At 46.8% G+C, this 14950-nt stretch overlaps 1 protein-coding gene across 1 annotated transcript; it reads right to left on the bottom strand.

The window, feature by feature from the left end:
• Window positions 1–487: 487 nt before the first annotated feature.
• On the bottom strand, window positions 488–11274 carry TARDBP (TAR DNA binding protein). The gene is made up of 6 exons (XM_017888024.1): window positions 11144–11274; window positions 9935–10183; window positions 6258–6421; window positions 4765–4905; window positions 2732–2902; window positions 488–1174 (listed from the first exon to the last, which is right to left on the bottom strand). The coding sequence occupies exons 2-6, from the start codon at window positions 10170–10172 to the stop codon at window positions 644–646; spliced, it is 1245 nt and encodes a 414-aa protein (XP_017743513.1). The 5' UTR covers window positions 10173–10183; window positions 11144–11274; the 3' UTR covers window positions 488–643.
• Window positions 11275–14950: the final 3676 nt, after the last annotated feature.

Below are 14950 nucleotides of genomic sequence, written 5' to 3'. Positions count from 1 at the left end.
TTTATTTATATATATTTTTATTTTGATGATGGAATCTCACTCTGTCACCCAGACTGGAGTGCGGTGTCACTAATCTTGGCCCACGGCAGACCTCCGCCCCCACGTCTAAGCACTTCCCTGCTCAGCCACCGGCAGCTAGCTGGGATTACAGTCGGTCTCCACTCCACAATTAATTTGTAAACTTTAGTAGGAGGACGATCCCCAGTTCCACCATCTTGCCAGGCTGTCTCACTCCTGACCTCGTGATCCACCTGCTCTCAGCAAAAGTTCCTTTCGATTACAGTATCTCTCGTTCCCAGCTTCACGTAACAAAACTTATTACATTCCTTTACTCTCACATTATATTTATATATATATATATCTTAGTAATTAGGCTATTATATATATATTTATAACTTAAGTTCTTACGTACATCTATATACACTTTTTATATATGTATACATGTCCATTGTGCTACCCAAACCTTGTCGTTTATACCTTCCTTTTCTAAAGAAAATGTCAAAATACTGCTGAATATACTCCACACTGAACAAACCAATTTTGAAAATTCTTAGTACATACCTATTTTACAATATACTTACCATGAGTTTAGAAAAATTTGAATTTCCCACCATTCTATACTAACCAACCACAACCCCACTGCCTACATTCCCCAGCCAGAAGACTTGGAATCCATGCTTGAGCCAAAGCCTCCATTAAAACCACTGCCCGACCCTGCATTTGATGCTGATCCCCAACCAATTGCTGCACCAGAATTAGAACCACTATAGGAGTTATTTCCAGAACCGAAGGCCTGGTTTGGCTCCCTCTGCATGTTGCCTTGGCTTTGGTTATTACCCGATGGGCCTGACTGGTTCTGCTGGCTGGCTAACATGCCCATCATACCCCAACTGCTCTGTAGTGCTGCCTGGGCAGCAGCCATCATGGCTGGATTAATGCTGAATGCACCAAAGTTCATCCCACCACCCATATTACTACCTTGATTGTTTCCCAAACCAGCTCCACCCCCTCTGCTATTACCAAATCCACCCTGATTCCCAAAGCCACCTGGATTACCACCAAATCTTCCACTTCTTTCTAACTGTCTATTGCTATTGTGCTTAGGTTCGGCATTGGATATATGAACGCTGATTCCTTTAATGATCAAGTCCTCTCCACAAAGAGACTGCGCAATCTATAAGAAATAAGGGATGTAAACAAAAAAGATTAAACCATTGATTCATACATTTAAAGTAGCAACAAAACTTAGGTTACAAGCATTAATTTATCTAAAGCCAGAGGAAAAATAATTAATGAATGCTCATTTCATTTAAACCCCCAATACAGCTTTTAGTTTTATTAATAGCAGCAGTGATATTTCCGTCGATTTTCAAAAGACATAGGCTGGACATGGTGGCTCATGCCTATAATCCTAGCGCTTTGGGAGGCCAAGGTGGGAGGACTGTGTGAGGCTAAGAGTTGAAGACTAGCCTGGCAGCCTGGACGACACAGGGAGACCCCACCTCTATCAAAAAAACCCCACAAAATGCCACATTAGCTGGGCATAGTGGCATGTACCTGTCCTAGCTACTTAGGAGGCTGCAGCTGGAGGATCCTCCCCTGGAGGCTGAGCCCAGGAGTTCCAGGGTGTAGCGAGCTTTGATTACACCACTATGTTCCACCAGCCTGGGCAACACAGTGAGACCCTGTCTCAAAAAAAAAAAAAAAAAAAAAAAAAAGGGCCAGGAGTGGGAGTGGTGGCTCACGCCTGTAATCCCAGCACTTTGGGAGGCTGAGGCGGGTGGATCACCTGAGGTCAAGAGTGCAGGACCAGCCAGACCAAAACAGTGAAACCCCGTCTCTACTAAAGACACAAAAAAATGGCCAGGTGTGGTGGCTCACACCTGTAATCTCAGCACTTTGGGAGGGAGCCTGAGGTGGGTGGATCACCTGAGGTCAGGAGTTTGAGACCAGCCTGGCCAACATGGTGAAACCCTGTCTCTACTAAAAATACAGATAAATTAGCGGGGCGTGGTGGCAGGTGGCTGTAATCCCAGCTACTTGGGAGGCTGAGGCAGGAGAACTGCTTGAACCCGTTAGGTGGAGGTTGCAGTGAACAGAGAACGCGCCACTGCACTCCAGTCTGCGCAACAAGAGCGAAACTGTCTCAAAAAAAAAAACAACAACAACAACACAAAACGGTATGTAACATTCCCAAATGCCACATACTGAAAACTATCTAAAGGTTATTTCCTTTTAGATTTCTTAAAAATATTACATTTGGGTTATCAGATACAGGTATCACAAACGTCTAGGCCCACACACCCTACATCTTACAAGGTCAGAAAACTCAGCTAAGACTAGCAATTAGCTGGATGGGAAATGTTCAAGACAAATTACCTAATTCCCTGGGACATATTATTATTATTTTTTTTTTTGAGACAGTCTTGCTCTGTCACCAGGCTGGAGTGCAGTGGCATGATCTCAGCTCACTGCCACCTCCGCCTCCTGGGTTCAAGTGATTCCCCTACCTCAGGCTCCAGAGTAGCTGGGACGACAGGCGTGCACCACCATACCCAGCTAAATTTTTTTTTTTTTTGTATTTTAATAGAGACGGGATTTCACCATGTTGGCCAGGATGGTCTTGATCTCCTGACCTCATGATCCGCCCACCTCAGCCTCCCAAAGTGCCGGGATTACAAGCATGAGCCACCACGCCTGGTCGGGACATACATGTTAAGGAGAAAAATACCTGATCATCTGCAAATGTAACAAAGGCAAAGGCCCTGAACGGCTTGGGGATGAAGACATCCATCACATCCCCGTACTGAGAGAAGAACTCCCGCAGCTCATCCTCAGTCATGTCCTCTGTACAGCGCCCCACAAACACTTTTCTGCTTCTCAAAGGCTCATCTTGGCTTTGCTGATCAAATCAAAAGGAAGAAAAAACACTCAGAAATATGTTATGAACAATGAAAAAAGCATTAAGGTAAGGGATATAACAAAATCATTCTGCCTTGGATAGCAGTAAATCATTAAAAAGTAGACATACCCTTAATTTTTTGCATCAGCATTTTTTTCTTATAAGGCTTCAGTGAAGAGTAACGTTTTAAGTTACAAAAGTACAGAGTCATGCATCACATAAAGATGGACATATGTTCTGAGAAATATGTCATGAGCCATTACACAATTTCATCATTGTGGCCAGGTGTGGTGGTGAACGCCTGTAATCTCAGCACTTTGAGAGGCCGAGGCGGGTGGATCACCTGAGGTCAGGAGTTCAAGACCAGCCTGGTCAACATGGTGAAACTCCAGCTCTACTAATACAAAAATTAGCTGGGTGTGGTTGCAGGTGCCTGCAATCCCAGCATCTTGGGAGGCTGAGGCAGGAGAATCACTTGAATCCAGGAGATGGAGGTTGCAGTGAGCCAAGATTGCGCCTTTACACTCTAGACTGAGCAACAAGAGTAAAACTCCGTCTTAAAAGAAAAAAAAAAAAAAGGCCGGGCGCAGTGGCTCACGCCTGTAATCCCCACACTTTGGGAGGCCAAGGCAGGTGGATCACCTGAGGTCAGGAGTTCGAAATGAGCCTGACCAACATGGAGAAACTCCATCTCTACTAAAAATACAAAATTAGCCAGGCATAGTGGTGCAGGCCTGTAATCCCAGAAGCTCAGGAAGTTGAGGCAGGAGAATTGCTGGAACCTGGGAGGCGGAGATTGCAGTGACCGGAGAGCACACCACTGCACTCCAGCTTGGGCAACAAGAGCAAAATTCTGTCTCAAAAAAAAAAAAAAAAAAAAAAAAAAAGGACAGGCGCAGTGGCTGGGCAGATCATGAGGTCAGAAGATCAAGACCATCCTGGCTAACACGGTGAAACCCCATCTCTACTAAAAATACAAAAAATCAGCCAAGCGTGTTGGTGGGCGCCTGTAGTCCCAGCTACTCAGTAGGCTGAGGCAGGAGGATGGTGTGCACCCAGAAGGTGGAGCTTGCAGTGAGCTGAGATCGCACCACTGTACTCCAGCCTGGACGACAAAGTAAGACTCTTGTCTCAAACAAACAAACAAACAAACAAAAAATCGTGGTTGTGCAAATATCATATAAACCCAGATAGCACAGCCTACCCCACACCTAAGCTAGATGGTATAGCCTATTGCTCCCAGGCCACAAATTTCCAAGTTACTGTACTCAACACTGTAGGTAACTGACTATAACATGATGGTAAGTATCTGTGTATCTAAACATAGAAAGGGTACCGTAAAAACAGTGTTATAATCTTATGGGACCACTGCTGTGCATGTGGTCTGCTGCTGACTGATGAACTTTGCCATGTGACGCATGACTGTATTTGGATTTGAGAAAATCAATACATGCGCAATCTCCTGGCAAAGATGATGATGTTCCAAATAAGCAAATGTTATTTGTTTGCTTGGAAAAAGTTAGGTCGTTATAACGAGATTAATGTATGTATTCTGATTGTCTTTATGTTTTAACATATAACGATGTAAGAAACTGTTGAAAACAATCTTTCCTCTTTTCCATGCATAACAAAAGAAAAGGAAGAACAAAATGAACAAAGCTTTCGTTTGGAGAAGTAATAAACTAAATATTTCAAACAAGCATAAAATATTCAACATGCATTAAGGGCCAAACACTTCAACAAGACAAAAGGATTTCACGAACACACCCTACCACTATCTTTTCTAAGTGTGTTTACATTTTATCTTACAATCTTCTAAGGAAGTTTGTCAGCAAAAAATCCCAAAGCACAGACCCAAGTACCTTAGAATTAGGAAGTTTACAGTCACACCATCGTCCATCTATCATATGTCGCTGTGACATTACTTTCACCTGTGTTTCATATTCCGTAAAACGAACAAAGCCAAAGCCCTTTGAATGGCCAGTCTTAAGATCTTTCTTGACCTAGAAAGGATGATTTAAGTTTACTCTAAAAGTACACATACACACTCCATGCCCAAATCATAGTTCCTTAAAAACAATTTGAATGGTTTCAACTGGATGCAGTTGTTTAAAACTTAAACCAAGTTAGTCTTCAGAGTAAAAACAAGGAGGTTAATATTGAATCCATACCGTGTTAACAATAGAGCAAAACTCATTTATACAACAGAAATGTTTTTGAGTTCTTAAAAAAAAGAAAGATGGGGCCGGGCGTGGTGGCTCACACCTGTATTCCCAGTGCTTTGGGAGGCTGAGGAGGGTGGATAACTTGAGCACAGGAGTTAAAGACCAGCCTGGGCAACACAGTGAAACCCTATCTCTACAAAAAACACAAAAATTAGCCAGGTGTAGTGGCATGCGCCTGCAGTCCCAGCTACTTGACAGGCTGAGGCACAAGAATAGCTTGAATGCAGGAGGCGGAGGTTGCAGCAAGCCTAAACTGCACCACTGCACTCTAGAGCCTGACTGACAGAGCCAGACCCTGTCTCCAAAAAGAAAAGAAAAGAAAAGAAAAAAAAAGAAACTGAGTCTGGATTATGTTGGCCAAGGTGGTTTTGAACTCCTGGCCTCAAGCAATCCTCCCACCTCAGCCTACCAAAATGCTGGGATTACAGGCATGAGTCACCCCAACAGGATTTTAACAGAATGTCTTAGAATGAATTCAAAGATAAAAAGCTATTATCACCTAATTCCCTTAAGCCTTCATGCAACAATAGGATTTTACAATACTGAAGGCAATAATATAGTCAAGATATATGTATAAATACAACAAATATTGAAGTATCATCTGTGTAACAGGAAGTACAGTGCCATTAAAATAACAAGAATATGGCCGGGCACGGTGGCTCACACCTGTAATCTCAGCACTGGGAGGCCAAGGTGGGTGGATCGCCTGAGGTCAGGAGTTCAAGAACAGCCTGGCCAACTGGTGAAACCCTGTCTCTACTAAAAAATACAAAATTAGCCAGGCATGATGATGTGCGCCTATAATCTCAGATACAGGAGGCTGAGACAGGAGAAATCGCTTAAACCCGGGAGGTGGAGGTTTGCAGTGAGCCAAGATAGTGCCACTGCACTCCAGCCTGGACAGCAAAGTGAGACTTGGTCTCCAAAAAAAAAAAAAAAAGTAACAAGAATGTGGCTAAGGCATCGTGGCTCAGCACACTGGGGTTGAGGTGGGGGGACAGTTTGAGCCCAGAAGTTCGACACCAGAGCACAGGCAACATAGTGAGACCCCATCTCTATGTATACCAATAAATAAATGCTAGATGCTCATTCACTGTAAAGAAAACCTGTTTGATGCAATCGAAGTTTACCTGCACCATAAGAACTTCTCCAAAGGTACTAAAATACTCTTTCAGGTCCTGTTCAGTTGTTTTCCATGGGAGACCCAACACTATTAAATCGGATGTTTTCTGGACTGCTCTTTTCACTTTCACTGCTGATGAAGCATCTGTCTCATCCATTTTTCTTTTGTTATCTAAATAAAATGAGCAGAAACCTTTTAGACTTAGCACTTCTTTAAAAACACTACCTCCTACATCTAGAAATGAGAAGCAAAAGAAGACTCTTTAAAAGAGTAAGACACTGAAAACTTGGCAAGTGATTTTTGCTCTAGAGGACAGAATAAAGGCTTAAGTTTAGTGTCTGAGGGGCTTTTCTGGTGAAATTCAGTGATTTCCAATTTTGTTTTTTGTAGTACTTCCAGATTACAATCTCTCTCCCTCAAAATGTTTATCAAAACAAAAATAATTCTACTTCACTTTGACTTTAAGTATCAGCAACTTGTATCTCCTGATGTAGATTTAACTTTTATCTTTCCTAAACATTCAACAAATACACAGCTTTTGCAATAAAACGGAAAACCAGGCACAGTGGTGTGTATGCCTGTAAGTTCCAACAACTCAGGAGGCTGAGGAGGAAGGATGCCTTAGAGTCCAGGAGTTTGAGGTTGCAGGGTGTCTATGAACAGCCACTACAATATGCCTAGGCAACAGAGCAATAGCCCCTATCTCTAATTTCAAAAAAGAGAAAGAAACCAAAAGTTTGGCTTACTTAAAAAAACATAACCGGCTGGGCGTGGTGGTTCACACCTGTAATCCCAGCATTTTGGGAGGCTGAGGCGGGTGGATCACAAGGTCAGGAGTTCAAGACCAGCCTGGCTAAGATGGTGAAACTCCATCTATGCTAAAAACACACAAAAAAATTAGCTGGGCTCGGTGGCAGGCGCCTGTAATCCCAGTTACTTGGGAGGCTGAGGCAGGAGAATTGCTTGAACCCAAGAGGCAGAGGTTGCAGTGACCCAAGATTGTGCCACTGCACTCCAGCCTGGGCGAGACTTTGTCTCAAAATAAAATAAAATAAAATAAAATAAATAAATAGATAGATAAAAATACAAAAATTAGCCGGGTGTGGTGGCAGGCGCCTGTAATCCCAGTTACTCAGGAGGCTGAGGCAGATAACTGCTTGAACCCCAGAGGTGGAGGTTGCAGTGAGCCAAGATTGCGCCACTGCACTCCAGCCTGGGTGACAGAGCAAGACTCCATCTCAAAAAACAAACAACAACAACTAAAAACCCCTACATAACCTTAACCTTAGGTTATTTAGAAGAGAAAGGGAGATAATTTTTTTTTTTTTTGAGACGGATTCTCATTCTGTCACCCAGGCTGGAGTGCAGTGGTGCAATCTCCCCTCGCTGCAACCTCTGCCTCCTGGGTTCAAGTGATTAAGGGGTTCTCCTGCCTCAGCCTCCTGAGTAGCTGGGATTACAGGTGTGAGCCACTGTATCCGGCCTGGTGAGATAAATTAAATGACATTTTTTTCTTTTTTTTTGAGACAGTATCTCGCTCTGCTGCCCAGGCTGGAGCGCAGTGGCACCATCTCAGCTTGCTGCAACCTCTACCTCCCGGGTTCAAGCAATTCTCCTGCCTCAGCCTCCCCAGTAACTGAGACTACAGGTGCAAACCACCGCGCCTGTCTAAGTTTTGTATTTTTAGTAGAGACGGGGTTTCACCACGTTGGCCAGGCTGGTCTTGAACTTCGGACCTCAGGTGATCTGCTCACCTCAGCCTCCCAAAGTGCTGGAATTACAGGTGTGAGCCACTGTACCCAGCCTGACATTTTAAATTTGGATAAATATTAATCTATACCCAATGGCTGAAGAAACAGCATACTAAAATCCCCAGTTTACATTATTATTATTATTTTTTTTTTTTGAACGAGTCTCTCTGTCACCCAGGCTGGAGTGCAGTGGCCGGATCTCAGCTCACTGCAAGCTCGCGCCGCTCCTGGGTTTACGCCATTCTCCTGCTCAGCCTCCGCGAGTAGTGGGGACTACAAGCGGCCCGCCACCTCGCCCGGCTAGTTTTTGTACTTTTTAGTAGAGACAGGGGGTTTCACTGGGTTAGCGCAGGATGGTCTCGAATTCTCCTGTACCTTGGTGATCCGCCCGTTCTGCCTCCCAAAGTGCTGGGATTACAGGCTGGCCACTGCGCCCGGCCTACATTATTAATTATTATTATTATTTTTTTGAGCCGAAGTCTTGCTCTGTCACCCAGGCTGGAGTGCAGTGGCACAATCTCATCTCATTGTAATCTCTGCCTCCCAGGTTTAAGCGATTCTCCTGTCTCAGCCTCCAGAGTAGCTGGGACTACAAGGCGCCCGCCACCACGCCCAGCTAATTTTTGTTTTCGTTTTTTTTCTTTTTGTTTTGAGACGGAGTTTCGCTTTTGTTGCTCAGGCTGGAGTGCAATGGCATAATCTCTATTCACTGCCACCTCCATCTCCCGGTTCAAGCGATTCTCCTGCCTCAACCTCCGGAGTAGCTAGGATTACAGGCACCCACCACATCCAGCTAATTTTTTGTGTTTTTAATAGAGATGGAGTTTCATCATGTTGGCCAGGCTGGTCTCAAACTCTGACCTCAGGTGATCCACCCACCTCGGCCTCCCAAAGTGCTGGGATTACAGACGTGAGCCACTGTGCCTGGCCCTAAAGTTTTTCTACACATGTAAAAGAGTGTCTTGCATACTGACCAAATTTCATAGACTTTGTTGCAATACCAAGTTATAATAAAAGCAACACACAGATCGACTATTAACAGTACACTACTTCAAAATGCGAAAATTAGCTATTTCTTTGGCACACTTCTTAAACTTCATGCTTTCTTTTTTTTTTTTTTTTTTGAGACGGAGTCTGGCTCGGTCGCACAGGCTGGAGTGCAGTGGCCGGATCTCAGCTCACTGCAAGCTCCGCCTCCCAGGTTCACGCCATTCTCCTGCCTCCGCCTCCCAAGTAGCTGGGACTACAGGTGCCCGCCTCGTCGCCCGGCTAGTTTTTTGTATTCTTTAGTAGAGACGGGGTTTCACCGTATTAGCCAGGATGGTCTCGATCTCCTGACCTTGTGATCCACCCGTCTCGGCCTCCCAAAGTGCTGGGATTACAGGCTTGAGCCACCGCGCCCGGCCCATGCTTCCTTTTCTTAGATTTAGAACATCAGTGATAAGAGGCAGCGAGAAGGGTAAGACCAGAACCTCGAAATTGTAACTGGAACTACACTAATTCAAGATTTGGCTACTGCAACCGTTTGTTCATTTAAGGGAAGAAATGAAGTCACATGTGCCGAATGAATGATGTAAGACCAAAAGGACAATGATCAAATCCAAATACTGGAGCACTTCAGAAGAATCTATTTACAACACTGATAGAAGCGCAAAAGCGCAACACATCATTAGTAATTCCTTAAATTTGGCATCAACTTGGCAAAGCTTATTCAGATATTTTTTAAATACATCGCTTTCTCTTTTAAAATGATCTATAATCCCCAGTTTCCATAAATTTAGACTCATGGTCTTCCAAACTTGTCTAATAGTGAAGTTCAAGGAAATACTTAAGTTACAGGAGACATTCTGCCAGGAAACGAGGCTAAGATCCATGGATGAGACACACACCCGACCACACTTCAGCATGATTACAAAACCAAATAGTAACAAACCTTTCGGATAGTTGACAACATACACCAGATTTCCCCAGCCAGCATCGGGGGCATGCAGAATTCCTTCTACCAGTCGGACACCTCTCATACATTGAGACACTGGATTCCTGTAGCGAAGCCCACACGCCCCTGGAAACTGGGCTGTGACCGTGGACAGCAGCACCGTCCCATCGTCTTCCGATGGTATTTCAATGGGCTCATCGTTCTCATCTTCGGTTACCCGAATATATTCAGACATCTTTCACTTTTCTTAAAGGGAAAAGAGATATGAATGAACACTGACGTCACAGTAACTGTTTCCTTATAACGATAGTACCCAAACCATGTTAGTGTCCTGACTTCCAGAAAAATTGTCTGGATTCCTACATGCATTGGTTATCTCTGAAAAATGACGAGGTGAAGGTAAGGGTAGTGATTTCCTGTCAGAATCTGATGCCTCGCCAGTTCATTCATTCAAAAATCTTTCCCTGAAGGCTTATGATGCGTCAGGTACTGAAACTGAGTCCAACGTGGCTTGCTGGTTACAAGCTGGGGTATGCAAGGGAACAATAAACAGTAGCTATTTTATGACCATCGTGGAAGTCGTTAAGTAATCCTGAAGGTAGGGGAAGAGCCTAACTGGCTGAGAGGCATGGGCGTGACGGTCCAAGTCGATTTTCCTAAGCAAGCGATCCATCAGCTGAACCTGAAGACTGAATATGGGCAGTGAATCAGGTGTAAAGAACAGGAGAAAAGTTCTTCTCTGTTCCTCATTTTGGAGCTTCCGGGAGCTCTGTGAGCCCGAGCCTCAAGGCCCGCGGCGACAGGTCCTGGAGGAGCTGGCCGCCGCTTCCCAGAAGCCCGCGCGTGCCAGCCGAGGGAGGAGTTTCTCAGCGCGGCCCGGGGTGGGGCGCAGGAGCACCAGGCCCGAGCTGGCAGCGTCCCTCGGGGTACAAAGTACCGAAGGCTCCGGCACTGTCCGGGTCCGGGGCCAACCTCCGCCTCAGCCTGCGCGGCACCACGGGCCCGGCTCCCCGTTTCGGCACCAGCGGCCTCCCTGTGCCCGGACCCAACGACGCTCCCGCGCGAGCCCGCTCGGGCAGAACTAGGCCCGGTCTCACGACTCACATCCCGGGGCAGGGGCCGAAGCCGCTGCGTCCGCCTCGGGCAGCCCCAGTGCGGGAGCCGAAGCACCTACGGCATCCTCAGTGAGAAGGCTCCGCGACTCACCCACTAGGCCGCTGCTGGGAAGCCCGACAGGGACACCGAGGCAGCGACGGACCCAAGCGCAGCCCAGCGACCGCTTCGCTCCCACAAAATGGCGCTAGGGCCGCCTCCTTCCCCCCGCCCACCGGCGTCCTCTCCCACCGGTTGCCCGTCCAGAGGTGGAAGGCTCCGAGGAGAGCCACGATGACCCTCTCTCCAGGGACTCGGGCTGCCTCTTGGAAATTCGAGCCTACAGAGAAGCTCTGAAAGCTAAAATAAAACCAGAACCTAGGCCTGAAAAGCTGAAGATGGCAAAAAGTGTGGCTGTATAGGCGCTGACCTCCCCCCATGTAAAGTAGCAGATGGTTTCGGCCGACCAACCGCCGGCCCAGGTCTCGGTCGGAGCTCGCGCACTTTCAAAGAGCGCGAGAGTAGCGCAGAGTCTCGGCCAGCAAGAGCGGGGCGGGGCGTGGAGGGGGCGGGGCTCGGGATGCCGGGCCCAGTCCACTTGGGAGGCAGGGTAAAGCCTGGATCTCTTTTCTGAAAGGCGGACCGGTGCGTCCTCTCCTCCCTCCGCCAGCCCACCTCCAAACCTGGAAACAATAACTTTGTTCTAAATAATAGCAGTAATAGCGCTACTTTGTACCAGGTACTTTCTGAGTATTCACATATTTAATAATAACCCATACAGCTTGGTGTAGCAGGAACTATTGATATTCATTCTGCGGGTGAGGAAACTGAGGCACAGAGAGATCAAGTATCTTGCTTAAAGTCACTCAAGGATTAGCCGGGCGGTAGTAGCGCGCGCCTGTAATCCCAGCTAGTCGGGAGGCTGAGGCAGGAGAATTGCTTGAACCCGGTAGGCGAAGGTAGCGGTGAGCCAAGTTCGTGCCACCTCACTCCAGTCTGGACGACAGGGTGAGACTCTGTCCTCCCCCCCGCCAAAAAAAAAAAGTCACCCAAGGAATAAATGGTAGACCTGGGATTTGAATCTCGAGGCACAAAATGCTAACTTGTTCTGCTCCAGCCCTCTAATAATAATAATAATACAGTACTTCATCTATTTTAAGGCACACTTTTTGTTTCTTTTTTTTTTGAAACGGAGTCTCGCTCTTGTCCCCCAGGCTGGAGTGCAGTGTTGCAATGTGCAGCTCACTGCCACCTCCACCTCCAGGTTCAAGGGATAGCTGGGATTATAGGCGTGTGAAGACACCATGCCCGGCTAATTTTTGTTATTTTTAGTAGAGACAGTGTTTGGCCATGTTGGCCAGGCTGATCTCAAACTCATGGCCTCAAGTGATCTGCCCGCCTCGCCCTCCCAAAATGCTGGGATTACAGGCACGAGCCACCTTTCTTTTCTTTTTTTTTTTCTTTTTTTTTTTTGAGACGGGAGTCTTGCTCTGTCGCCCAGGCTGGAGTGCAGTGGCCGGATCTCAGCTCACTGCAAGCTCCGCCTCCCGGGTTTACGCCATTCTCCCGCCTCAGCTTCCCGATTAGCTGGGACTACAGGCGCCCGCCACCTCGCCCGGCTAGTTTTTTTGTATTATTTTAGTAGAGACGAGGTTTCACCGTGTTAGCCAGGACGGTCTCGATCTCCTGACCTCGTGACCCGCCCATCTCGGCCTCCCAAAGTGCTGGGATTACAGGCTTGAGCCACCGCGCCCGGCCCTTTTCTATCTTTTCTTTCCTTTCTTTCCTTTCCTTCCCTCCTTCCCTTCCCTCCCCTCCCCTCCTCTTTTCCTTTCCTTTTCCTTTTCCTTTTCCCTTTCCCTTTCCCTTTCCTTTTCCCTTTCCTTTCCTTCCTTTTCCTTTTCCCTTTCCCTTTCCCTTTCCTTTCTTTTTTTTTTCAGACTCGCTCTATTGCCCAAGCTGGAGTGCAGTGGCACAATCTCAGGTTACTGCAACCTCTGCCTCCCCGGTTCAAGGGATTCTCCTGCCTCAGCCTCCTGGAGTAGCTGGGACTACAGGCATGTACCACCATGCCCGGCTAATTTTTGTATTTTTAACCCGTGTTGGCCAGGCTGGTGTCAAACTCCTGACCGCAGGTGATCTGCCCACCTCGGCCTCCCAAAGTGCCACCATACCCGAAATTTGTTTCACATTTCTAAAGTTAGTATGTGATTTCAGTTCCAGTTCCAGTTGATGATGATGTGTCATAATTTAATTGACAACTATTTATGTTTCTTTGTATATACATGTATCACATTCAATGAATTACAGTTACAAATGTTTACACAAAGTATTTATTTATTTAAGATGGGGTCTTACTCTGACACCCAGGCTAGAGTGCAGTGCCGTGACCTCGGCTCACTGCAACCTCCAACTCCAGGGCTCAAAGGATCCTCTCACCTTAGCCTGCCAAGTAGCTTGGACCACAGGTGCACACCACCACACTCAGCCAATTTTTTGTATTTTTTGTAGCGACGGGGTCTTGACATGTTGCCCAGGCTGACCTCCAACTCGTGAGCTCAAGCGATCCACCTGCCTCAGCCTCCCAAAGTGCTGGGATTACAGGCATGAGCCACCATACCCATCAGAGAAGTTGGTTTTATCACTCCCATTTTACAGAAGAAAAACCTGAGGCTCAGAGACCATATGACAGGCCTGAGGTCATACAGTTGCTCAAGGATGTCACCTAGCCCATAAATTGCTATCCCAGGTTGGTCAGAACCTAAACCTCTGCACTATGTCCACCACACTGGCCACTTTCTGCAACAAGACTGAGACCGAGGTAATTATTGCGGGTAGTGTTGTGGAGTCCTGGACGCTGGCTGCAAGTGGGCAGAACCGGGTGTGCAGAATCTCCTAGGGATAGGTCACACAGGAACACAACCCCAAAGGCTGGCCCTTCTCCCTAGAAGTTTTCAGGCGAGTTGGGAGGACAAGCAAAAACTCTCTCGAAGAATGTAAGTAACTCAATCAGGAAGAGAATTATAGGGCCAGAGGGAGGCTGGACCATAGATCCTCCTGCTCCTGTCTCAGTTACCTCTGGGATTCAGCTTTACAGCACTGATTGTCAAAAGTTGTTTGAAATGCAACTTTTTTTTTTTTCAAGACAGTCTTGCTGTGTTGCCCAGGCGGAATCCAATGGTACAATCTCTGCTCACTGCAACCTCTGCCTCCCGGGTTCAAGCTGTTTTCCTGCCTCAGCCTCCCAAGTAGCTGTGACTACAGGTGTGCACCACCACACCTGGCTAATTTTTGTATTTTTCGTAGAGACAAGGTTTCACCATGTTGGCCAGGCTGGTCTCGAACTCCTGACCTCAAGCGATCCTCCCACCTCAGCCTTCCAAAGTGCTGGGATTACAGGCGTGAGCCACTGTGCCTGGTCCAGGCCCCAGTTTTCAACTGGGTCACTTGGGGACTTACCTTCTCCCCTTCCATCACCTCCCTTGGATTCTCCCAGCTCATCAGCTCCATGAGGTGAACAGGACGAAGCTCTACAACATTCCTGGAAACTGAAAGAAGGCTGGGGGGGCGCGGTGGCTCACGCCTGTAATCCCAGCACTTTGGGAGGCTGAGGTGGGTGGATCACCTGAGGTCAGGAGTTCAAGGCCAACATGGTCAAACCCCATCTCTACTAAAAATATGAAAAATTAGCAGGGCATGGTGACAGACGCCTGTAATCCCAGCTACTTGGGAGGCTGAGGCAGGAGAATCGCTTGAACCCGGGAGGCAGAGGTTGCAGTGAGCCAAGATCGCACCATTGCACTCCAGCCTGGGCAACAAGAATGAAACTCTGTCTCAAAAAAACAAACAAACAAACAAAAAACTGAAAGAAATACCAGGGCAATAATTATATATATATATGTGTGTGTGTGTATATATATT

The sequence above is a fragment of the Rhinopithecus bieti genome, unplaced genomic scaffold (genome assembly GCF_001698545.2).
Source record: "Rhinopithecus bieti isolate Rb0 unplaced genomic scaffold, ASM169854v2 scaffold_16234, whole genome shotgun sequence".
Taxonomy (NCBI): domain Eukaryota; kingdom Metazoa; phylum Chordata; class Mammalia; order Primates; family Cercopithecidae; genus Rhinopithecus; species Rhinopithecus bieti.
The sequence above is the reverse complement of the archived record's forward strand: the minus strand, read 5'-3'. Positions and strand labels throughout refer to the sequence as shown.

Bases quoted from the DNA above. Each gene is read 5' to 3' on its own strand.
- TARDBP (XM_017888024.1), bottom strand. From the start codon at position 10,172: ATGTCTGAATATATTCGGGTAACCGAAGATGAGAACGATGAGCCCATT. The intron at 2,903-4,764 runs GTACTTGGGTCT...TGATTTGATCAG, and splicing joins GTAAACTTCCTAATTCTAAG to CAAAGCCAAGATGAGCCTTT. The intron at 1,175-2,731 runs GTATTTTTCTCC...TATTTCTTATAG, and splicing joins TTACATTTGCAGATGATCAG to ATTGCGCAGTCTCTTTGTGG.